Source organism: Bubalus bubalis, chromosome 9, assembly GCF_019923935.1.
Source record: "Bubalus bubalis isolate 160015118507 breed Murrah chromosome 9, NDDB_SH_1, whole genome shotgun sequence".
Taxonomy (NCBI): domain Eukaryota; kingdom Metazoa; phylum Chordata; class Mammalia; order Artiodactyla; family Bovidae; genus Bubalus; species Bubalus bubalis.
Genome location: NC_059165.1, coordinates 89,811,320 through 89,834,621, shown reverse-complemented (window position 1 = coordinate 89,834,621; position 23,302 = coordinate 89,811,320). Strand labels below are relative to the sequence as shown.

The window sequence follows — 23,302 nt, the reverse complement described above, 5'->3', positions numbered from 1 at the left end:
GCGCCTCGCCCGCGCCATTGGGCGGGCCGGGCATGCGCACACAGGAGGCCCCGCCCGTCCTGTCCCCGGAAGTGCTTTTTCAGCTCTCGGCGCGCGTGCGCAGGACGAGGTCGTCGTGGTGGCTGCGGCGTCTGAATAGACCAAGGCAGTGTGTGAGGAGCCCGTGGATTTAACGAAATCGTGGGTGAGGATTAAGAGTGGTGCGAGACTAGGGCGGCGGCCCCGGAGGACTCCTTGGAGGGGAGCCGGGCGTGCTGGGCCGGCCCAGCACCCCCGCCCTCCCGCAGGGAGCTCCGGCTGCAAAGGCCCGTTGGGTCGGGTGGGGTCGGGTGGCAACGGACCCGGGGCGCATTCCCTGAGTCAGTTAGTTTGCTGGCTTTGTGGTCCGGGGCTTACTTGGTTCCTGTAATAGGTGGGGGTGACGGCGCTCCTGGTTCCAGGCCCGCCGAGGAGTGAGGAAGGTCCAGAGGCGGAGCTCTTGGCGCGAGGCCCAAGAACCCCTTAGCAAGGCCCGTTTAGCGAGCTAAGCCCAGAGTTTAAATGACTTCTCCCCTTGTCACTCTGGGAGCCCGGCCCCTTCTCCCTTCTGCCCTTTGGCAGCTGAGTACGACCGACCCGAGCTTGTAAATAGCCTGAGTCGGGTGAAGAAGTGGTCTCTCAGCTTCCTACCGTGACTGCTGAGGTCTCATTTCTGCCTCCCCCTCACCCGCTGCAGCCTCATCCTTCATACTATGGATGTGGTTATCCTGAGCTTTAGATCGTCAATCTTATTTTCTAGGGCTGAAAATAGCGTTCGCTGCTCAGGCAGGTACTGTGTTGAGCCGTGCTGCTTTTTGGGGGTACTCTTCTCCTCTTAACCCTCCCCCCATAGCTCTTGCATTTCTTCATTTTTCCTATTCGTCTGATTTTCTTTGCTGGTTATTAATTTTTCTTTCGAAGCATCGTCATTTCACACGCCTTGTTTTTCAGTCACGTCTGACTGACCCCATGGGCTGCAGCAAGTCAGACTTCGCTGTCCTTCACCATCTCCCAGAGTTTGCTCAAGCTTATGTCCACTGGGGCTTCCCTGGTAGCTCAGAGGGTAAAGCATTTGCCTGTGATGCGGAAGACCCAGGTTCGATCCCTGGGTCGGGAAGATCCCCTGGAGAAGGAAATGGCAACCCACTCCAGTATTCTTGCCTGGACAGAGGAGCCTGGTGGGCTACAGTCCATGGGGTCGCAAATAGTCGAACACGACTGAGCGACTACACTTAAATTATGTCCATTGAGTCAGTGATGCCATCCAACCATCCCATCCTCTGCCACCCCCTTCTTTCACCATCAGTCTTTCCAAGCATACAAGTCTTTCCAAGTTGTAGTTTCCTACGGGTTGAAACAATGGACGTCTTTTTTTCCTTTCCTGCCTGCAAACTTCCCTTTCAGCGCTGGCATCCTCCTGTTCCACTCAGGACTGGAGCTCCACCCGGCAGCTGAGTAGCTGTCCTACAACCTTCTGTCCAGGCTCCCATGGGCTGGTTTCTGTTTTCAGTCTCACTGTCTTCCTCTTTTTTTCCATCAGAGCTCTTCAGGTAGGTTTTGAAGAAGTCGAGTCATTTGTTCAGTTTGAGCCCTCGGTTTGCAGAAAGTGGCTTTTATCCATCCTCACAGTCAGAAGTGTGGGTGTAAAGTTCTAGATTGAAAGCCCCTGATGGGAACTGGGAAAAGCCTTGCCCTGCCTTACGTGTTCCTGCTGTTTTGAAGGCTCTCATCTCATCCTGGTTTCTGACCTCTTGTTGCTTACTTTTTTTCCATCTACTAAAAACTTTTTTAAGTTTTAGTGCCATAAAACCTCATGGTCTATTTATTGGAGAGTTTTTTATTTTGGGGGGTTGTTTCTTTGATAATACTCTCCATGTTTTTTGTTTTTCTTTTCTAGTTTTTGTTTTGTATTTGGACTGTAGTTGACTAACTGTTGTGCTTCAGGTGTACAGCGAAGTGAATCAGTTATATGTATATACAGACCCATTGTTTTTCACTTTGTTTCCCTGTACAGGTCGTTATAGAGCACTGAGCAGAGTTTTCTGTATTCTGTATACAGTAGGTTCCTGTAGGTTACATCTGTATTAAATATAGTGGTTTGGCCACGTTTTGTTCTCAGTCCAAAATTTCTAGGTTCTTGCTTTGCCTCCTGTTATCTTGTTATTTTGCTATTGTTTATTTTTCTGTTCTTCTTTATGATAGCTTTGACTCTTATTTTCAGGCGCTCACATTCAGTGTGTTGCTAGGCTCATCGCATCTTTGCTTAAAGGGTTTGATGTTAACTGGCCATGCTAACCTGTGGCATCTTGTTCTAGTTTCAAGCTGTGGGAACATCACCCATCGTCCAAGAGGATGTTAACATCTTCTGTTGAGCTTTTCACTGAGTTTCCTTTTTCCCCAATACATGCGTTTCTTCACGTCTGTTTAGACATCAGTTCTGCGTGGAGCTTCCCTGGTGGCTCAGATGGTAAAGCATCTGCCTGCAATGCGGGAGACCCAGGTTCGATTCCTGGGTCGGGAAGAGCCCCTGGAGAAGGAGATAGCAATCCACTCCAGCACTCTTGCCTGGAAAATCCCATGGACAGAGGAGCCTGATAGGCTACAGTCCAAGGGGTCGCAAAGAGTCGGACACGACTGAGCGACTTCACTTTTCTGCATGGAGAGCAGTGCTTCTGTAGTGAGCTCAGTGGGCCTGGAAAAGTGCTGGGGTTTGGGGGATGCAGAGCCCCCAACTTTTCGTGTCTGAGAATACTGTCTCTGGTGCTCTCTCCCCAAAAAAAACTCCTGACCTCCCCTGTCCTCTGGGCTGGGGACTCTAGCCGGGTCTCCTGCCTGCTGGACACAGGCCAGGTTGTGGGCGGGGTGGGGGGGGGGTTGCGGCTTGAAGTCTGCTGCTCAACAGGCAGGCACCGATGGACCTGGCCTTAGCCCAGCCTCTCTGAGACTCCGACAGGTAGGCTGGTGAGTGATTAAGTATCTGTCTGCGTTTGGGTTTCCTTAGTTGGTCAGATTCTCCTTGCAGGCTTTCACGACACCATGGCATGTTCTTCTGGCTGCTTACGAAGGAACTGGCTGTCCCCAAACTGACTGGAACTCTTGGCTCTGTTAGTATTTTGCCTTTACAGTTGACGGCTCTGGGTGGCCTTGTGGTGATTCTGCAGCCAGCTAGGTCAACCCTGCTGGTCATCCGACATGAGGTTTTCATAAACTCATCAAGTAGTAGGGCAAGTCAGTGGCACAGCTGGCTGGTGCAGGAAACCACCGGTGGCTTACATGACATGAGTTTGCACTGCATCTATGTGGTCAGAAACTCAGCACTAGTCTCACTGGGTTTTATTTCCTCTGGAGGCTTCAGGGGAGCACCAGCTCCTGCTGAAAGATGTGTGCTTTCCAGCTTCTAGAGGCACCGCATCCCTGGCTCACAGCCAGCAGAGCAGCATCTCCTGTGTCTGCCTCTGACCCTCCCCCTCCCTCTTATAAGGACCCTATGATGACACTGGGCCCCCCGGGGAGTCCAGGGTCGTCCCCATCTCAGGGACCTAACCTAATCCCACCTGCAAAGTCCCTTCTGCTGTATGAGGTGACGTGTCCAGCACCCCAGGGAGCTGGACAGGTGCATCTTTGGGGGTTCACACTCCTGGGCCCCAGCCCTGTGAGCTTACCCTAACAGAGTCAAGATACTGTGGGTTTAAACCAGGGGCCTGGGGCCAGCATTGACAGTGAAGAGAATGTAGGATGAGAGGAAGGTACCTGAGGTTGGATCTGAACTGAACCTGGAGGCGTATGGGAGACAGTAGGAAATGGCAGTTGGACAGCTTGATGGGTATGGAGGAGAATCAAGGGCCTGGAAGAGTTGCTTCCGCTGCAAACGAGCTGTGACTGTCTCGTGTGTTAGGCAGTAGGGGTTGGGGGCGGGCAGGTAGACAGATGTGTTCTTTGTTCCAGCAAATGTACTGCTGAATCAGAAAAGTAGAGTTTAGGTTGCGGGAAGGAAGTGTAGACAAGCAGAAAAGGGATTCAGAGGAGGGAGTGAGCAGTGTGGGCCTGGGCAGTTTGGGAAGGCTGCTTAGAGGAGATGGGACTAATTAGTGAGAACTCAGCCTCCTCTTCTCTGTTGCTGTTTTGGGTCCCTGGGCCTTTGCACTCCTCAAAGAGACCTTCCTCTCCTGCCCACCCCCACTGTCACCTGGAGATGCCTCATTTCTCCTGTTTCTCCTTCCTCATCCCCATGTGCCTGGCCCAGCATGGGCCCTCAGCCATTGGAAGACAGGTGGTGAAGCCAGGGCTGGGGGCGGTGAGAGTGGGGAGAGGTGAGGCGAGGCCAGGAGGGTGAGATCTCACACATGGTCTCACCAGCCGCCCCTTGGCTTCCGCAGGTTTCTCCCCTGGTCTGACAGAGCGCCCAGGGTCTCACCATGGACTTCCAGCATCGCCCCGGGGGCAAGACCGGGAGCGGGGGTGTGGCCTCCTCCTCTGAGAGCAACCGGGACCGCCGGGAACGTCTGCGACAGCTGGCTCTAGAAACCATTGACATCAATAAGGTGTGTGCCCACCTGCCCACCCTGAAGCAGCAGCTCAGTGCCCTCCAGACCACGGTCTCCCTAGGCCTGGGGTTGGCCCGCCTGCTTCTCTCCTCTGCCCGAGTCCAGCTTGTGCTGCAGCACGAGGAGCCCTGTCCCGGCCGGGGAGATGGAGGACCAGCAGCGCACCTTCCGTTCTGCCTCTTCCTAGACCCCAGGCCGCCGCCAGTGTGCAGCTGGGGGCTTCCAGGGGACCCCTCTCTGGGGCTTGCTGCAGAGGCGGGCAGTCAGCCCCAGCCCCAGCCCCGTGCAGTGGACCCTGTGGGATCCCCGGGGCGGTGGTGCTGGCTTGGGGCTCCAGCTTGTCCTCCATCCCTGAGCATCTCCCCCATTGCCTGACGGATGTGTTTCTTCTGCAGGACCCCTACTTCATGAAGAACCACCTGGGCTCCTATGAGTGCAAGCTGTGCCTGACGCTGCACAACAATGAGGTGCGTCTTCCTCAGGGAAGCACTGGCTTTAGAGCCCCGCTGTGCCCAGTCTCCGCCCTGCACGGCACTGGGACAGCCACCATGGGGTCCCTGCCTCCATCTGTCCGTTTCCTGTAACATCAGTGGCTCCGATATCACAGACGTGCATCTGCAAATGTGGGGATGTCCAGGATGTCCACATAGGGTGGGAGGTCTGGAAGGCGTGGCTTCTAGTTTGAGACTTTAAGCAAGTGTCAGTCTGATGCTTGCTTGCATTGGGCTCCTGCCCTTTGCCATAAGCAGGTCCTCCCTGTCCTTTTCTGTGTGTGGAGGACGCACTTTTTGTCCAGTTGGTTCGCAGCTCCAGACAGCTGCACCGAGCTGAATAGTCTCATACGGGAGCATCTCCCTGTGGTTTTGGGGCTCCCCTTTCTCTGTGGGGGAGTATCCTGAACACAGGGTCCCTGGGGGTCATAAAAGCCTCCAGTTGGAAACTGCTGATACACGTGTCGTCTTCTTGGGACATCATTGAGGTGGAATCAAAGGGCATGTTGATTCCATGTGTCCCCACCACTCCGCAGCAGTATCCACTGGCCCTACCCACATCCTGGCAGCCACAAGACTGCTGTGTCCCCCCGCCCGAGACTCTCATCATGTCTGGCTTTTGAGTGTCTCGTCCCCCTGTGTGCAGACCCACAAGAGCTCGTGTGTTCAGTAGCCATCAGGCCCCCGTCAGCGCTGAGCCCTGTGGGTGGAGACGGGCCCAGGTGGGGACACGAGCCCCACCCCTTCACCATGTCCTCATGCATGTTCCTCTCATGTTCCAGGGGAGTTACCTCGCGCACACCCAGGGGAAGAAACATCAGACCAACTTGTAAGTACCTGGCACCCCTTCCCATGCCTGCTGTCCCCCTCACCTCACATCTCCAAGGTCGGCCCGGGATGGGGCACTCCTGGCGTCTGGGGCTGTGGCCTTGATGGCCTGTGAGGAGGGGCCTCAACACTGTGTCCGTCCCGCCTGCAGGGCCCGGCGAGCGGCCAAGGAGGCCAAGGAGGCCCCCGCCCAGCCAGCACCGGAGAAGGTCAAGGTAGAAGTGAAGAAGTTTGTGAAGATAGGCCGCCCAGGCTACAAAGGTAACTGTTGATGGCCTTGGCGGGCAGTCCCTCATCCACCCCCAGCTTCATCAGTGGCCTCAGCTTCCATTAGAGGCTTCCTGCCCTGAGGGCGGGGGCCATAGTGTCTCCTCTGCTCTTTACGCTCCTAGCAGAGGTACGTGCGTGGGTGGGAGGGGACTGCAGGCCCTAGTGTAGTCCTCTGCTCTGACCTTAGAACTGGGTGCTGGCGCCTTTTCACCTGGAGAGAGAGTAAGGGAAAGGGCCAGCAGCTGCAGAGGATCAGGTTGCTAAGGAGGAGGGGAAGGCAAGCCTCCTTGCAGGTGTTCTTGCTGAAGTGGGCATATCCTGTGTATGGCTGGCGTTTCAGACAAGACATGGCTCGGGAAGGCCCTGGAGTGGTAGGGCCTTCAAGTGGTAGGGCTTGGTGAGCCAGGGCGAGGATGGCACTACCCCCAGGGAGGCCACCACAGGCCTTTTGGTCAGTCTGGGTCATCTGGCCTCTTCCTGGGTGTGTCAGGGAGACACTAAGTGCCTGAGGGCGCATATGAAGGACCCCAGAGCTGTGTGGAGAGCATCCCAAAGCCACAGAGCTAGAAAGTGATGGGCACCTGCTCCCAGAAGGTCTGGTGGAGGGGGATGGGCAGTGGGGAGCCCAGCCTCTGCCCCCACCCAAGTGATATCAGGCAGGTGGCACCTGGGGCACAGCCCTCCCACCCTTGGGCCGATAACTGCTAGTTGCCCAGCAGGGTGACTTCCCCCCACCTGCCAAGCCAGCTCTCCCATTCATGGGTGACATTAGGCCAGTCCTAGGACCCCATTACTGGACCTGACATCCTCCTGTATTGCAGTAACCAAGCAGAGGGATACAGAGATGGGCCAGCAGAGCCTCCTTTTCCAGGTGAGCACAGGCCGGGCACCCTTTGTCCTGAGGGGAGGGGCCCCTGAGAGGCAGTGCTGTCACTGGCCATGTCCCTACAGATCGACTACCCCGAGATTGCCGAGGGCATCATGCCCCGACACCGCTTCATGTCTGCCTACGAGCAGAGGATCGAGCCCCCGGACCGGCGCTGGCAGTACCTACTCATGGCTGCTGAGCCCTACGAGACCATCGCCTTCAAGGTAGTTCGCTGGGACCCCGGAGGGTCCTGCAGGGTCTGCTCCATCCAAGCAGCTGCCCCGGCCCACACCAGGTGCCCCCTCTGTGCCTTTGCCTCCTGAGGGTGGTCAGAAGATGATGCAGAGTGAGGGCAGGGATTGGGTGTCCACCATGAATCAGAGACCCTGGCGTGGCCCCAGCAGTGAGGTGGCCCTGTTACCAGGCTGTACAGGGACTCTGTGACCTCGTCCTATCCTCAGATAATGTTAACGAGACAGGGTGGATTGCAGTTTCCCTGGGTGGCAGGGCTGCTAAGCAGTGGAGCAAGAATGTCAGCTGTCACCCCCACATCAGACCCTGTTCCCTCACAGAAGGGCCTCCTGGGCCAGGCCATCTCATGGTCCTGAGGGCCTGTCTCTGCCCCTCTACCCCACACAGGTGCCAAGCAGGGAAATAGACAAGGCTGAAGGCAAGTTCTGGACTCACTGGAACCGGGAAACCAAGCAAGTGAGTCCCTCCATGTCCACGCAGTTCCCCATCCTTCTCCCAACCCAAGGCCTCTAGGACCCTGCTCAGTTCTTCCTGTCTGTCCAGTTTTTTCTCCAGTTTCACTTCAAGATGGAGAAGCCGCCAGCCCCACCAAGCCTTCCCGCTGGGCCTCCTGGGGTGAAACGGCCCCCACCCCCACTGATGAACGGCCTGCCCCCTCGCCCGCCACTACCAGAGTCGCTGCCCCCGCCCCCACCAGGAGGCCTGCCCCTGCCACCAATGCCGCCCAGCGGGCCTGCACCCTCAGGGCCCCCAGGCCCACCTCAGCTGCCCCCACCGGCTCCTGGGGTCCACCCACCGGCACCAGTGGTCCACCCACCAGCCTCTGGGGTGCATCCCCCTGCTCCTGGGGTCCATCCCCCAGCTCCTGGGGTCCACCCCCCAGCACCAGTGGTTCACCCACCAGCATCTGGGGTCCACCCCCCCGCTCCAGGGGTCCACCCTCCAGCCCCAGGAGTCCACCCTCCTGCTCCGGGAGTCCACCCTCCAGCCCCAGGGGTCCATCCTCCCCCATCTGCTGGCGTTCACCCCCAGGCACCAGTGGTGCACCCACCAGCTCCTGCAGTTCACCCCCAGGCTCCGGGGGTGCACCCAACTCCTGCAGTTCACCCCCAGGCTCCAGGGGTCCACCCACCAGCTCCCGGGGTCCACCCACCAGCCCCTGGGATCCACCCCCAGCCTCCTGGGGTCCACCCCCCTCCTCCTGGGGTCCATCCTCCGGCTCCTGGGGTCCATCCCCAGCCGCCTGGGGTGCACCCCTCAAATCCTGGGGTGCACCCCCCAACACCCATGCCCCCGATGCTGAGGCCCCCACTGCCCTCCGAAGGCCCTGGGAACATTCCTCCCCCTCCCCCCACCAACTGAAAAGCCACCCCCATCCTAGCAAGTCTGGTTTGGTTTTCCTGGGTTTTGCCCTCAGAGTAGAGTTTTTTTGTACTGGGCTAGGTGTCCCCATTAAAGAGTCTGCTGACCCTGAACTGGACTGCTGTGTCAACCTGTGGGCGGTCAGCACCTGCTTGCTGTGCGTGAACACACGTGGCTGCTTTCCACTACCATAAGGGGGTGTCAGGGTCCCACCCTGCACCACAGTGGGTAGCCCCTGGTGTCTCTGTGCCCTGGAGACCCTTGGGCGAGGACAGACCCTGTGGGCCAGCAGAGTGTGGGATGGTTCTCTGGGAAGACAGCAGAGCGAAGAAGGCTGTTCACTCTCCTTGGGGGTCTCTGGGGGCCTCAGAGGTAGGGTGAGCAAACACGTGGGCTCACTGGGGGCCAGACCCGCCTACCTGGTGTGAAGTGTCATCCCCCTTGGGGCTGGCACCCGAATCCTCCTGGAGCAGGAGCTCCACACCTCGCCCTCCCACACCCCCAGGCTGTTGATAGTCTGGCTGTCTGGGCCATGCACTCCTGCTCACATTCCTGCTCTGGGGAGGGGGAAGATTTGTCAAGGACAGTCTGACAAATGGGTCACAGGCCACACACACTGTATCGCTGCTCAGGAGATAGGCAGGCAGGTTGGAACAGAAGGGGCTTTGAGAAGGCCATAGGCCTCCCAGGCTCACAGCAGGCACCAGCCTTCAAGGTCATGTCCCAGGAGGAGATAGGGACCGCCCTGCACCACAAACAGCCCTGCTCCCTCTTATAAAGTAGGGCAGCCCAGCCCCTGGAAGCTCCCAGGATGCCCGGTCCATCTCTCTCTCTGGCCCTGGTGCTGTCAGCCATGGGGGCTCTGCTGAGGCCAGGGACCCCCAGAGAAGAGGTCTCCAGCACCTCAGCCTCGCCCAGGGAGCAGGCCACAGGCAGCGGGGCACTCATCTTTCAGCAAGACTGGGACTGGCCACTCCCCAGTCTCTGGCTGCCAGGCAGCCCTCTGGACCCCCTGTGCCTGGTGACCCTACATGGGAGTGGCAACGGGAGCAGGGCCCCCCTGCGGGTGGTGGGGGCCCTGAGCAGCTACGAGCAGGCCTTCCTGGAGGCTGTGCGGCGCACCCACTGGGGCCTGAGTGACTTGACCACCTTCTCAGTGTGCCCCGCTGGCGACAGGCAGCCTGTGCTGGCCCACCTGCAGCGGCTGCAGGCATGGCTGGGGGAGCCCGGGGGGCGGTGGCTGGTGGTCCTGCACCTGGAGGAAGGTATGTGTCGGGGCTGGGGTGGGAGGCCAGGCTCTAGTGCCCTCCTCCCAAGACCAGGGGACTGCAGAGCCCCCAGCCCAGACCCCTCCCCAGTCTCAGGAAGTGGAGGCTAATGGCCAGAGGTGGGTCACTGTATCTTTGCTTGTTTGGGGCCAGAAGTTCTCCAGCTCCCAGCCACCCCTCTCCCCATGCAGTGCCTGGGGGAGGCGGGTGTGGGGGCTAACACCTTGTTCACCTACCTGCTACACGGTGGGGGGTGGAGGAGGGAGGCAGATCAGTGCAGCCTGATGGTCCAGCAGAGGAGTGCCTCTCCCTCCATACTGGGTAGCAAGAGGTTCCTGTTCCAAGGGGCCACTGTCCTCAGACCCACTACCAGAAATCCCCCAGGAGCTCTCCAGCCTAGAACCCCCAAGGGCTCAGGAAACACAGGTGGCAGCCCCACCGCCCACCCTATCCATCACTTCTAGGCCACTCCTGCCCCAGGGAAGCCAGGAACCAGTGTCAAACCTCTTTCACCAGGTTCCCCCTGGCTTCAGTTGGGGTGGGGTCTCCCTCCTATGGAGGGGACAGGCTTGGGGGAGGGGCTCGGGCTTCCGTGGCTCAGGTGTCTCCCTTCTTCCCTTGTCCTGGCCGCAGTGACGTGGGAGCCAACACCCTTGCTGAGGTTCCAGGAGCCTCCGCCTGGAGGAGCCAGCCCCCCAGAGCTGGCGCTGCTGGTGTTGTACCCAGGGCCTGGCCTGGAGGTCACTGTCACCGGGGCTGGGCTACCTGGCACCCAGGTACCAGGGAGTGGAATGTGGCTCTCTCAGGCCCCCCAGGACCCCCCACAGAGCAAGGGAGGGATTATGGGTTTGGGTTTGGATTGTTTTTAACTTGGCCTCACAAAAGGCCACAAGTGCTCAGGCTGCAGCAGGCAGAGCAGGGTTGGCATCCATGCCCGCCCCCCAACCTGGCTGAACTCCTGTGTCCGCCCGCAGAGCCTCTGCCTGACCGCGGACTCGGACTTCCTGGCCTTGGTCGTGGACCGCCCGGAGGGGGCCTGGCGCCGGCCTGGGTTGGCCCTGACCCTGCGGCGCCGTGGAAATGGTAGGCTTTGCCTGGACAGGGACCCGACTGGGTGGCTGCCCTCGACCCACAGACCCCACCCCACCCCCGGCCACTGAACCGCACGGCGCACGCGCCTCCCCTCTCAGGTGCGCTCCTGAGCACTGCCCAGCTGCAGGCGCTGCTGTTCGGTGCGGACTCCCGCTGCTTCACACGAAAGACCCCGGCCCTGTTGCTCTTGCTGCCGGCGCGGCCGTCGACACCGATGCCCGCGCACGGTCGGCTGGACTTGGTGCCCTTCCCGCAGCCCAGGTGCGCGCAGGCTCAGACCTGGGGATGTGGGGAGTGTGGGCACCGCAGCCTTGCGCCCTCACGACCTCCGATTCTGCTGTCCAGGGCTTCCCCAGAGCCAGAGGAGGCACCGCCCAGCGCCGATCCCTTCCTGGAGACTCTCACGCGCCTGGTGCGCGCGCTGCGGGGACCCCCGGCCCGAGCCTCGCCACCGCGGCTGGCCTTGGACCCGGGCACACTGGCTGGTTTCCCGCAGGGCCAGGTCAACCTGTCGGACCCCGCGGCCCTGGAGCGCCTGCTGGACGGCGAAGAGCCGCTGCTGCTGCTGCTGCCGCCGACGGCAGCCACCACCGGGGTCCCCGCAACGCCGCAAGGTCCCAAGTCCCCTCTGTGGGCGGCGGGACTAGCGCGCCGGGTGGCTGCCGAGCTTCAGGCGGTGGCCGCCGAGCTGCGCGCCCTCCCAGGGCTGCCTCCCGCCGCCCCACCGCTGCTGGCGCGCCTGCTGGCACTGTGCCCGGGAAACCCAGACGGCCCCGGTGGCCCGCTGCGCGCGCTGCTGCTGCTCAAAGCACTGCAGGGCCTGCGCGCTGAGTGGCGCGGGCGGGAGCGGAGCGGCTCTGCACGGGCGCAGCGCAGCACCGGGGCCGCGGCTGCAGACGGGCCGTGCGCTCTGCGTGAGCTGAGCGTAGACCTGCGGGCCGAGCGCTCGGTGCTCATCCCCGAGACATACCAGGCCAACAACTGCCAGGGGGCCTGCGGCTGGCCTCAGTCGGACCGCAACCCGCGCTACGGCAACCACGTGGTGCTGCTGCTGAAGATGCAGGCCCGCGGCGCCGCCCTGGCGCGCCCGCCCTGCTGTGTGCCCACAGCCTACACCGGCAAGCTCCTCATCAGCCTGTCCGAGGAGCGCATCAGTGCGCACCACGTCCCAAACATGGTGGCCACCGAATGCGGCTGCCGGTGACCTCGCGCCGTGCTCCTTGTGCTGCCCCGGCCCGTATTTATTCGGACCCCGTCATTGCCCCAATAAAGACGGGAACGCACGCGGTTGTGGTTTCTGTGCATGTTTGGGGACAGGCGGAGGCCTCCTTCCCGCAGTCCTCGCCGTCTTCACCCATTGCCCCCTTGTGCCTCCGTCCTCCCTCCACCCCCCACCCAAAGCTCCTTATCCGCGTCACGCAGGCCCCGGGCAGGTTCTGGGGTCCTGGTGAGAAGGAACAGACGATGAGGAGGCCGCAGCACTTGGTTTATTTAGCTGGAACCGCAGGGCCCTAGAGCAGATATTCAGAAACTCACGCGCACGACCCCGGTCTCACTCAGTCCCGGCCTTTGCCGGCACGCCGCTTCTGGCGGCCCAGAGGCCGGTCCTCCTCATCGGGGCGCCGCGGGGAGACCCAGGCCTGCCTCTTCCTATCCTCTGGGGCTCCGGAGTCTCGCCCCCAAGGTCGATGGCCCCCTTCGCGGGCCTCCCAGCGTCGCGGTAGGGCTCCCTGGGGCTCCCTGGCACCACGTGGCTTCTCCTCTTTCCGTGGCTTCTCTTTTCTCGGCCTCTCCTCCTTCTGTGGCTTCTCTTTCCCGGGCCTCTCCTTCCAAGGCTTCTCCTTCTTCAGGCTCTCCTTGGGCCCTCGGCTGGCGAGGGGCACATGGTCCCCATCAGCGGCTTCTTCAGACTCCCATTTGTCCTTCTCTGCAGCCTCTTCGCTCCTAGGAATCTGGACCCTTTCCTCTAACTTCGAGGGGGGCTCGGGCTGCCTCACTGAGGGGGTCCAGGCCTCAGGCTTTGGCTGTTATGCAGACAAGTGCAGGGTGGTGGGATCAGCCACAATTCCATGGCTTAAGCCCGTTCCCCCAGTGAGGAGCCCACTGAGGAAGAGCTTACCAGGGTTGACGCTAGCCCCTTGGGTGACGAGCTTGACGAGGCCCACGACTCAGGGACAGGCGCGGGGGCTTCTACATCCCCAGCCATAGCCTCTGGGAGGGGACAGGAGGGGATGCCAGTCAGCCTGGGGCAGGAGTCGGGAGTGAGAACCACAGCACACCATCCATCCCCTAGAGCCCCCCTCCTGGGGACAGGCAAGGGGACCCAGCCGTCTCCACCCGGGTACACTAAGGCTAGGCTGGGTCCCTTCCAGCCCTGGGAAGGGGTTCCGGGTCTCCACTGCTGCTTCTCTTCAAACCTCCCTCATTCAGGGTGTGCCAGGATGCTCCAGTTTCTCTGAGGGCCATGGGAGCACTGAGGCACACAGGAAAAGCCACACACTGTGAAATGGGGGTGCACACGGCGCTTCCTGGGCATGCAAGGCCCAGGGTATGGGGTGGTGAGGCAGGTGCATCAAGGTCCCTACTGGGGTAGGGGAGAAGGCAGTTCCCTGTAAGGTCTGTTGGAGAAGGGGGTGGAGGGATCTCAGAACCGCTACCGGATAGAGGGACTCCTACGGGACCATGGAGGTGCACAAGGTCCGCTGCCCAGCAAGAAGTGCAGGGGGCCGCCAGGAACCCCTTACAAGATCCAGGCGGCCTGCGCACCGCCTAGGGTCGGGGCGCACAGATCCGCCCCGTGGGGTGTCCGTGCTTCCGGGAAGGAGTAGCCAAGTGTGAGGCTCACCGCGGCACAGCTGGAAGGCGGAGCCCAGCAGCGCCACGAGCGAGGCGAGCACCAGGCACTTGTTGAGCGTTAAGTCTCCCCAGGGCAGCTCTTCGCTCAGGGCCGGCGGCGGCGGCGGCGGCGGCTGCGGGGGCGGTGCGGTCTGTGCCTTCTTCCGTGCCGGGCTCCGGGGGGCTGCAGGAGGAAGTGCTGGCTGGGTTCTGGGGCAGCAAGGGGCAGACCTGCAGCTAAAGTCAGCTCTGATCTGCCCGGCTGTGCGGCCCTGGGCTGAGAAACTAAGCCCTGCCGGCTTGGCAGCTTCACTGGGATGCAGAGAATTTTCCAGAAGATAATTAGCTGAAGCTTAGTGGCAACTAAGCTGGTGTTATCATGAATTAGCGGAGACTCACAGCCCTTTCAGTTGCAGCCGGGAAACCGCTCAGCCGGGAGCCCCATGCTGGCTATCCTCCCAGATCCAAAGACCCACCCTCCCCTCCCATGCTGGTCCATACCCATCCCCCCACCTCACCCCTGCCTCCTGCAAACCCACTTGCTCCTGCTTTCAGCCTCTCCTTCCCTGCTCCTGAGGTCACTTTGGACACAGGCTCCTTTTCCATCTTCTTGGGCTTGGTGTCCACACTGCCTGTGGGGCTGCCCTCAGTCACCCGCTCCTGAGAATCCTGTGGGGACATGTGTCATCCTGGATGTTCTTTCTAAGGGAGACTGAACCTTCCCAGGGGCTGCAGAAACCCACCCTTTTAAGCCAGCACCTCCCTACTCCAGGAGCACCTTGGGCTGAAACCCAGAGGGAGGACCCCCACCCCCACCCCCACTAACTCACATGGGACTGGCTGCTGGAGTCAGCCAACCTGGATGTTGCTGTTGGTGGAAAAAGAGGGGAGAGTCAAAGTCGTGGGGACCCCCAGATCCCACTTTCTGTTGAGTTCTGCTGGGTGAGGGGCTGGGGACAGGAGATCCCCCAGTTTACAGGTTAGAAAGTAGACAGACTCAGAGACAGCCTTGCACAAAAGCACACAGCAGGTCACCGGCAAGCCAGGATCCAAACCCTGACCTGTGTGGCCCAGCACCTGTGTTTTCTGGGATCTTTACAACCACACCCCCCAACCCCCTGGGACACTAATGGGCACAGAGGTTGGAAACAAGGAGCATGGTTTAAGCCAGTCCAGTGTGGAAGTCCAAGTCCTGGTTTCTGAAGGTGGGCCACCTGACTCAGAAGGAGGATGGGGACGTGGGCTTCCTCCCCTGGCACCTTCTCTGGTACCTCGCACACTGTCCTCCTGAGGCCGGCCGGGACAAGGGTCAGCCAGTGCAGAGAGGTCCTCATCCACTTGGCAGCTGCCCAGGCCTCCATCCAGCTCCTCCATGGCCCTGGTTGCCATGGAGATGGCTGAGCAGCAGCAGGCCCAGAGTCAGGCTAAGGGGAGGGGGGAAGAGGCAACCTGAGCCCCTGCTATGGGCCTGGGCTTGCCTCTTGGAGAAGGGAGCTCCTTGCCTCCGCACACCACCACCCTGGCTTGTCCCTCTGTCTGGAGCCACCTTCCCTGGTAACTTCACACTTACGCAGGGCATGGCCCGACAGCCCTCCAGCGGGCACACTCCTTGACATCCCCCCAGGTCTGTCTTGGGACCCCTCTGGATAGGCCAACCTCTACGGGCTCCAGTATTCCTGTGCACACAGCAGAGACTGCTGGGGCCCAGAGCAGGCTGGGTCCTGCCCATGGTCACACAGAGGTGAGCACAGAGCCTAAACCGGAACCCTTGGCCCCAGGGTCAGCTCATGTTCTCTGAGACCAGGGACTATTTTTATCCGGTGCCCAAGGCCAGCAGGGCAGGCCTGCTAGGGGCCCAGCCCCTCCTAGGCCCTTGCTCCCCTGGGGTCTCCCTCTGGGTCATCCTTACCCCTCATTCCTGGCACCTAGCCTCCTTCCAGATCCCGTGGGTGTTGGAGCTCAAGTCCCAGCAGCCAGGACCAGCCTGACTCTGGCCATGACAGGCAGGGGGTGGGGGTGCCGGGCCTCCCACCCCCAACCCTGGGGTCCCTGCCTTCTCTATGCCATCCCCATAGGGCAGATGAAGAAACAGGCTGAAGGTGGAGCTGTGGACCAGAGGTTGTGCAGAACTGGAGCCAAACCCCATCCGTTGGCTCCCACAGCCCTGTTTTTTGGAATCCCTGGTGTCCCTGGCACCAGTGTTAGGGTGACCCATCCCTGGGCAGAAAGGGGACCCTTCCCTGGGGCCAGAGCAGTCGGTGGGGGAGACCTATGAGTGGGAGTGCCCCTAGGGGTGTGTGGGAGCAGCCGCAGGAGTCGGGGACACCCCCGTGGATCTCAGGGGTGCCCTCCCAGGTCCTGGGGACCCCCCCACCTCTTCCCAGGCCTCCTTGTGCCCCTCTTACCCACAGTCGCCACGCTGGGCCTGGTGGACAGCATGGAGCGCGGGGAGGGTGGCCCCAGACAGACAGCAGCAGGTGGCTGGAGGCTGTGTTGTGGGCCAATCAGCTCCTCGGCCTGCCTTGGGAGGGGGAGGAGGGCCGGCCTGAGGTCCCTGGGGGGAGCACACCCCTGCCTCGGAGCAGGGCCAGGCATTGGTGGAGGCGTGGCCCCACCCCCACCAACATAGAACCATTGCCAGGCCTGCCACAGTGACCCTGGGAACATTGCTTTCTGTCTCTCAGCCTTGGAAAAGAGGGTTGCGGGGGGTGAGAGCACCCACAAAGCATGGTTACCTCGCCTTTATAAGCAACTCTTGTGTCCCGGGCTCTGCAGCAGCTAAAGGATCGCAGTCCTGTGGAGTCGGGGCCCATCAGGGAGGGCTTCCTGGAGGAGGATGGCACCATCAAAGGGAATCCAGGCTCTACCCACTGGCTCAGGCCAGGCTCAGCTCAGAGGACTCGGTTTCCTCATCTGGAAAGTGGGGTCATTTCCTCCTGGCGGGCAGTGAGGTGAGAATGAGTTTATCTGGGTTAAACAACCACTCAAATGTGAGCTGCTTTTTTTTTTTTTTTCCCTTAATTGAAGTATAGTATTAATTACTGTTGTATTAATTTCTGCTGCACAGCTGTACAGCAAATTAACTCAGTTATACATAAACACTTTTTCACATTATTTTTCATTATGGTTTATCACAGGATATTAAATATAGTTCCCTGTGCTGTACATTGGAACCTTGATGTTTATCCTATATATAATAGTTTGCATCTGCTTATCCCAAACTCTCAATCCTTCCCTCCCCCACTCCCCCTCCCCCTTGGCAACCACAAGTCTTTTCTCTATGTCTGTGAGTCTGTTTCATAGGTATGTTCATTTGTGTCATATTTTAGATTCCACATATAAGTAATAGCATATGGTATCTGTTTTTCTCTTTCTTACTTTGAGTGAGTGATAGTTGCTCAGTCATGCCTGACTCTTTGCAACCCCATGGAGACTTACTTTGCTTAGTGTGATAATCTCTAGGTCCATCCATGTTGCTGCAAATGACATTATTTCATTCTTTATTTTAACTAATATTCCATTGTATATATACCATATTGTATATGAATATACAATATGTATATGTATATATTGAATGTTGTATATACCATATCTTTATCCATTCCTCTGTTAATGAACACTTAGATTGTTTCCATGTCTTGGTTATTGTGAACAGTACTGCTATGAACACTGGGGTGCATGCATCTTTTTGATTTAGAGTTTTGTCTGGATATATGCCCAGAAGTGGGATTGCTGGATCATATGGGCTTCCTAGGCATTGGTGATGGACAGGGAAGCCTGGCTTGCTGTAGTCCATGGAGTCACAAAGAGTCAGACACAACTGAGCAACTGAACTGAACTGAACTGATGGGCTTCCTAAGGAAATCGCCTGCAATGCAGGAAGACCTGGGTTCCATCCCTGGCCGGGAAGATCTCCTGCAGAAAAAAATGGCAACCCACTTCAGTATTCTTGCCCGGAGAATTCTATGGATAGAGGGCCCTGGCAGGCTACAGTCCATGGGGATGCAAAGAGTCAGACATGACTGAGTGAGTGACACACGCACGGCAGCTCTACATCCCACCTGGTCACATATCCACGTTTGTTTAGTCAATCGTGGAACACATACCACTCAGTCCAGCCAATCAGTAAAGGAAACCAACTTTGTCATTAAAAAAATGGATTTGTTGATTTATTTTGGTTCGACTGTGTCTTCGTTCCTGTGTTACTGTGTGGGCTTTCCTGTAGTGGAGGTGAGCAGGGGCTACTACTGTCTTGCAGAGCACGAGCTCTAGGGCACACTGAACTCAGGAGTTGTGGCACATGGGCTCAGTGGTTGAAGCTCCCAGGCTCTAGAGAACAGGCTCAATAATTGTGGTGCACGGACTTAGTTGCTCTGCAGCATGTGGAATCTTCCCGGACCAGGGATTGAACCTATGTCCCCTGCATTGGCAGGCAGATTCCCATCCACTCTACCACCAGGGAAGCCCCCATCTTAACCATTTTTAAGTGACAGTTGTACATTCACAATCTTGGGCAACCACCCCCACCATCCATCTCCAGAACTTTCTCATCTTCCCAAACTGAAATTCTGCCCTATTTAAGACTAACTCTCTAGCCCCTGGCCCCCACCAACTATTTCCTATTTCTATGGATCTGACTAGGGTTAAAACATACTACTTCGCGCATTTTATAAGACCCTTACAAGGTTACATTTCTATTTGTACCTCCCATTCTCCATATACTATTGTTTTACTTCAAATATGATGTAAAATCAATCTCAGGATTTTCCCAGTGGTCCAGTATTTAGATTCCACGCTTCCACCACAGGGGAGATGAGTTTGATCCCTGGTCAGGGAACTAAGATCCCACATGCTATGTGGCCAAAAAAAAGACCAAAACAGTTAGAATAGACTTCATTCTACAATGAAGCACAAAACTTCTGAGGTCCCTACTGGATGACTCACAGACTCAATGAACTAACTGCACCTTTAAAAAAATAATAATTATTTTTATTTGACTGCTCTGGGTCTTAGTTGCAGTATGTGGGAACTAGTTCCCTGGCCAGGGATCAAACCTGGGCCCCCTGCATTGGGAGCACAGAGACTTAGCCACCGGACCACCAGAGAAGTCCCTCTCTCCACCTTTGCTGGCAGGTTCTCCAAGCAGTCCTGCTATAGATGAGCTCTCAGGGATTGTCCTTTTCCCAGCCTTGTTCTTTGCCTGGCCTTGTGAAGTTTCACCACATGCACTTATAGCTGGATATTCAAACAAAGACCTGAGGGCACCCCTGTGAAAATTTAAGAGCAGTTTCTTAAAATAGTTCCCTGTTCTCCAGCATACCACCCTCCAGCCACCTTGACCTCTGTCACCTCCCATCTCTGTTTCCTCAGACTATGAAAACTCTGTGTTCTGTTTGGGTTTCCCCTCCCTGACCTACAGCCTGGAAATCACCTACAGACAGAATTCTGGGGCAGCTCTGGGCCTCATCCTGTTTGTTTCCTCCCTCTCTCCACTGCCTATTGTATGCTGTCTGAAACCAGTGTTTTATATATTTTGTCCAGTTCACTAGTTGTTTAGGATGGAAGGGCAATTCCCAAAGCAATGACTTAGCAACTACGATTCTTTTTAAATAGCTGGTCAGGAATCCATTGTGTGGTTATGCCACAACCTATTTTATCCAGTTTTCAGTTCTCCCTTGTATACTTGTTTAACCTATGATGTTACTTAAGCTGGGGCTTCCCAGGTGGTGTAGTGGTAAAGAATCTGCCTGCCAAGGCAGGAGACATGGGTTCAATCCCTCGGTTGGGAAGGTCCCCCGGAGTAGGAAATGGCAATTCACTCCAGTATTCCTGCTTGGAGAATTCCATGAACAGAGGAGCTTGGTGGACTGCAGTCCATGGGGTCGCAAAGGGTTGGACATGACTGAGCAACTGTGAATGCGCGTTAATCTTTCATCATAGATTAATTTTGGCACCTCATAGCATGCAGGATCCTCATTCTTCGAGCAGGGATCAAACATGGAGCCCCAACCATTGGACTGCCAGGGAAGACCCTGCCATAGATTAATTCTGCATGCAACTGGGCATCATATCAGTAGAACCATGCTGTGTACACTCTTTTATGTTTGGCTTATTATGTTCAACATTGTGTCTGTGTACCTCACCTATTTTGTTCTCTGTTAGTACTTTGTTCTTTTCCTTGCTGCAAAGTTATACCAGAGAGTTATGTATCCATTTTCTGTTGATAGATATTTGGATCCTTTTGAGTTTTTGGCTGACATACAGTTACTGTGAACATTCTTGTTCCAGTCTTTGGTGAATGTATTCATGCTTTCCTGTTGGGAACAGTGGTAGACTTGTTGGGTCAAAGGGCATACATATATTAGCTTTAAAAGATACAGCCAAAATTAAGTTTAGGCCACACCCTGCGATGTGTGGGACCTTAGTTCTCAGACCAGGGATGGAACACGTGTCCCCTGCAGTGGAAGCATGGAGTCCTAACCACTGGACTGCCAGGGAAGCCCCCCTCAGTGTGGTTTAACTTTACTTTTCCTTTATGACTGAGATAGGGCATCCTATTGGCCATGTGCATCTCTTCTTTTGTGAAGTGTGTATTCACAACTTGTGCCATATTTTAACTGGGTTGTCTTTTTCTTCACAATTTGCAGGAATTTTTGTTTGGTTCTGCTTTATTTTCTGTTTAACTATATTGTGGATATAAATCTTTTGTCCAATATATGTATTACAAATATCTTACCCCAGTTTGTGGCTTGCTTTTTTTACTTTTTTCATGGTGGATTCTGGTGGGCAGGAACCAAGTGTATCTCATTCACTTGCCAGGCCTAGGACACAGTAGGCACTCAATAAATGTTAGTTGAAGGAGTGAATTGGGCTTCCTTGGTGGTTCAGACGGTAAAGAATCTGCCTACGATAAGGGAAACCGACAATCGATCCTTGGGTTGGGAAGATCACCTAGAGAAGGGCATGGCAACACACTCCAGTATTCTTGCCTGGGAAATCTCATGGACAGATGAGCCTGGCGGGCTACAGCCCATCGGGTCGCAAAGAGTTGTACACGACTGAGCAACTAAGCACAGCACAGAACGCGTGAATGGGTTGAAGTCCTATCTCTGTATTTCAATTTCTCCACATGGGCACGTTAATTCCTGTTGTTGTTCACTCGCTCAATCTTGTCCAACTCTTTGTGTCCCTATGGACAGCAGTATGCCAGGCTTCCCTGTCCTGCATTATCTCCCAGAGTTTGCTCAGTCATGTCCATTGAGTTGATGATGCCATCCAACCGTTTCATACTTCATTGCCCTTCTCCTCCTGCCATCAATCTTTCTGCCCATATAATATACTCCCCATATCACAGAATTCTGTGACATGTGCAGGACGTACGAGACCGGTCCGCCGCGGAGCGGGAGTTGGAGGTTCTCTGACAACCTCAGCTTTTAGAATCAGAAAGGGCGGAGCTAGGTTCTTCTCAAGGAACCTCTTCGAGAAGCTCCACGTGGGCGCCCCGCCCACAGCAGGCCCCGCCCACGTCTGTCACAGAGTTGAGGGGTGGGGCAAGAAGGCGCGCACAGAGGGCGTGGTAACATTCCGGAACGGGGAAGTAGGTGGAGTTCCGGAGGTCACTGACCTATGAGGGGGAAGAGCGCTGACACGCAGGGGGCGTGGCTGAGCCGCCCGGAGGCAGTTGTCTGCTTTTCCATTGGACGGCCTGGCGTCGTCAGGGAAACGCGGCGTCTAGGAGTGAAGAGGCAGGGCCTATAGGGAGGCGGGGCTTCCGGGGGCGGGCCGCCGGTCCGGGGCTCCCGCCGTCAGCTGACCGGCCGCCATCTTGTCCGCCATTTGCAAGCGGCGCGGCGCGGAGCTGGAGTGGTGGGGAGCGCGGCCTGCCAAGCGGGTCGCTGCCGCCGCCGCCCCCCCAGCCGCCGCCGACCTGGCCTGCGAGTCCGCCCCGCCGCGGCGGCCGGCAGCACAGCGCTCCGCGGGCGGCAAGCGCAGCCCCTGGGCTCCCTCAGGGCGGTCGGCCGTGGGCCTCCCGGGGCTCGAGCCCGGCGGCGGCCGCCGCGATGGCCCTCAAGATGGTCAAGGGCAGCATCGACCGCATGTTCGACAAGAATCTGCAAGATCTGGTGCGCGGCATCCGCAACCACAAGGAGGACGAGGTGATCCCAGCGCGCCGACCCTGGCCCGGACTCTCGCCCTGACTCTGACCCAGTCCGACCCGACCCGGTTCCCGGCTCTGCCCCTGACTCCGGCCCCCCGCCCGCCCCCGCGGCCCCGCTCCCGGCTGGAGCCCCGCCTGCCTGCGGCCTCGACCTCCGCACCTCTGCCCGTTCCTTCTCCGAGCCTCAGTTTATCCTCTTGGAGTTGGGGGCCTGTCTCCCGCTCCCCGAGGGTGGCCCGGAAGAGACTTCGCAGGTCCCCACCCTCGCTAGCGGCGGATCTCCGATCTTGAATGTGTTTGTGTATCTCTTGTTCAAAAGAGATGCAGAGCCCCCTGCCCCGCCCCAGGCCTTGGACTCCTTGTTGGGGGACCCTCCTCTTCTGCGGGCCGCCCCCGGAGGAAACCCCTTCTGGGATAAACGCACGTCCAGGTTGCTCCCCGGTGTGTGGTCCGGAATTGGCCTTGTCTCCTGGGCTCGAGTCCCCCAGAAGGTGGGGCCGCCCCTCCTAGCGGGTAAGGGGTGGGGCAGCCGACATTCTAGGCCAAAAGAGGGAAGCAGCTCAGGAGTCCTGGAATAGGGAAGCGGACTTCAACTAGACACCCGAAAGGCAGAGGGGAAAAGGTTTTCCAGAAGTAATATTGTAACAGTGGGCACCATTTTCTTCCCTCCCGCCACCCCGCAACCTGTGACCTAGATTTAGGAGGAATGGGGACAGTTAGTGACCACCAGACCGCTGGCTTCCGGGGAGGGAGACCCAAACCTGCACTTACACAAAGGAAGGCTGGAGCAAGTCCCCTTTTCCTTGCCTGAGAGTGAGGCTCCCCGATGGAGAGCAGCTGTCAGACAGGTCCCACGGCCAGGTGCCACCTGGCCGGCCCTCACAATGGCGCCGGGGAAGCCAGCAGGGCCGAGAGGAGAGGAAGGTGCGGGGACATTAAGGAATTCGCTGGCAGGCACCAAGAGCCCCGGGCGCTGTCCTCCGGAGAGCCTGAGTTCCTGCCTCTGTTGCACTTTTTCAGAACCGGTGTGACCTCGCTGAAATGTAATTAGGTTATTTTGGTTCATTTTTGTAACTCGCCCACCTTCCCTTCTTTGGCTACATCTAGGTTTTGCATCATGTTAGACACTCTGGCCAGTTCCGCTGGTCACAACAGTAGTGAACTCTTGGTCTGATCTTTAGTTTCTCTTTGAAAGAATAGCTGGTCGGCCTGCATTTCGGACCCCAGGGCATGGCAAAGCAAATATGTGGAAGGAGTTTGTGCCCTCAGATCTCTTTTTCCTGCGCTGGTTGACCTCCTGATATCCGCGTCCGGTA

At 57.8% G+C, this 23,302-nt stretch overlaps 4 protein-coding genes across 9 annotated transcripts in view; 3 read left to right on the top strand and 1 right to left on the bottom strand.

Moving 5' to 3' along the window:
- The first annotated feature begins 35 nt into the window (after nt 1-35).
- On the top strand, nt 36-8,746 carry SF3A2 (splicing factor 3a subunit 2). 3 transcript variants are annotated; one of them, XM_006047812.3, is made up of 9 exons: nt 36-184; nt 4,395-4,559; nt 4,958-5,029; nt 5,836-5,882; nt 6,033-6,142; nt 6,973-7,022; nt 7,103-7,243; nt 7,659-7,727; nt 7,815-8,746. In XM_006047812.3, exons 2-9 carry the CDS (start codon nt 4,434-4,436, stop codon nt 8,631-8,633), a joined length of 1,434 nt encoding a protein of 477 aa, XP_006047874.2. In that variant the 5' UTR covers nt 36-184; nt 4,395-4,433; the 3' UTR covers nt 8,634-8,746. The 3 variants fall into 3 exon arrangements, with proteins under 3 accessions (XP_006047874.2, XP_025148897.1, XP_006047875.2); XM_025293112.2 differs by lacking the exon at nt 36-184 and adding an exon at nt 2,921-2,979; XM_006047813.3 differs by lacking the exon at nt 36-184 and adding an exon at nt 3,041-3,122.
- Nucleotides 8,747-8,890: 144 nt separating this feature from the next.
- On the top strand, nt 8,891-12,276 carry AMH (anti-Mullerian hormone). The gene is made up of 5 exons (XM_006047815.3): nt 8,891-9,898; nt 10,535-10,677; nt 10,876-10,984; nt 11,092-11,254; nt 11,339-12,276. Exons 1-5 carry the CDS (start codon nt 9,445-9,447, stop codon nt 12,195-12,197), a joined length of 1,728 nt encoding a protein of 575 aa, XP_006047877.2. The 5' UTR covers nt 8,891-9,444; the 3' UTR covers nt 12,198-12,276.
- A 186-nt stretch (nt 12,277-12,462) lies between these two features.
- Nucleotides 12,463-16,383, bottom strand: JSRP1 (junctional sarcoplasmic reticulum protein 1). 3 transcript variants are annotated; one of them, XM_044947892.1, is made up of 7 exons: nt 16,234-16,383; nt 15,043-15,252; nt 14,659-14,696; nt 14,368-14,497; nt 13,839-14,012; nt 13,113-13,204; nt 12,463-13,017 (listed from the first exon to the last, which is right to left on the bottom strand). In XM_044947892.1, the coding sequence occupies exons 2-7, from the start codon at nt 15,215-15,217 to the stop codon at nt 12,550-12,552; spliced, it is 1,077 nt and encodes a 358-aa protein (XP_044803827.1). In that variant the 5' UTR covers nt 15,218-15,252; nt 16,234-16,383; the 3' UTR covers nt 12,463-12,549. The 3 variants fall into 3 exon arrangements, with proteins under 3 accessions (XP_044803827.1, XP_044803828.1, XP_006047873.1); XM_044947893.1 differs by having other exon boundaries at nt 15,088-15,252; XM_006047811.3 differs by having other exon boundaries at nt 15,100-15,252; nt 16,234-16,382.
- A 5,282-nt stretch (nt 16,384-21,665) lies between these two features.
- AP3D1 (adaptor related protein complex 3 subunit delta 1) overlaps nt 21,666-23,302 on the top strand; it is a 33,759-nt gene continuing 32,122 nt past the window's right edge. For both annotated transcript variants that reach the window (XM_025293110.2, XM_025293109.2), the window contains exon 1: nt 21,666-21,984. In XM_025293110.2, the coding sequence (XP_025148895.1) occupies nt 21,889-21,984 (96 nt within the window). In that variant the 5' untranslated portion in view covers nt 21,666-21,888. The remainder of the gene's footprint in view (nt 21,985-23,302) is intronic.

Coding starts and splice junctions, on each gene's coding strand:
- SF3A2 (XM_006047812.3), top strand. CDS start 4,434: ATGGACTTCCAGCATCGCCCCGGGGGCAAGACCGGGAGCGGGGGTGTG. Junction 5,030..5,835: donor TGACGCTGCACAACAATGAG/GTGCGTCTTCCT, acceptor CTCATGTTCCAG/GGGAGTTACCTCGCGCACAC. Junction 5,883..6,032: donor AAGAAACATCAGACCAACTT/GTAAGTACCTGG, acceptor TCCCGCCTGCAG/GGCCCGGCGAGCGGCCAAGG.
- AMH (XM_006047815.3), top strand. CDS start 9,445: ATGCCCGGTCCATCTCTCTCTCTGGCCCTGGTGCTGTCAGCCATGGGG. Junction 10,985..11,091: donor CCTGCGGCGCCGTGGAAATG/GTAGGCTTTGCC, acceptor CTCCCCTCTCAG/GTGCGCTCCTGAGCACTGCC. Junction 11,255..11,338: donor GTGCCCTTCCCGCAGCCCAG/GTGCGCGCAGGC, acceptor TCTGCTGTCCAG/GGCTTCCCCAGAGCCAGAGG.
- JSRP1 (XM_044947892.1), bottom strand. CDS start 15,217: ATGGCAACCAGGGCCATGGAGGAGCTGGATGGAGGCCTGGGCAGCTGC. Junction 14,498..14,658: donor ACTCCAGCAGCCAGTCCCAT/GTGAGTTAGTGG, acceptor ATGTCCCCACAG/GATTCTCAGGAGCGGGTGAC. Junction 14,013..14,367: donor GAGGCTGAAAGCAGGAGCAA/GTGGGTTTGCAG, acceptor TTCCTCCTGCAG/CCCCCCGGAGCCCGGCACGG.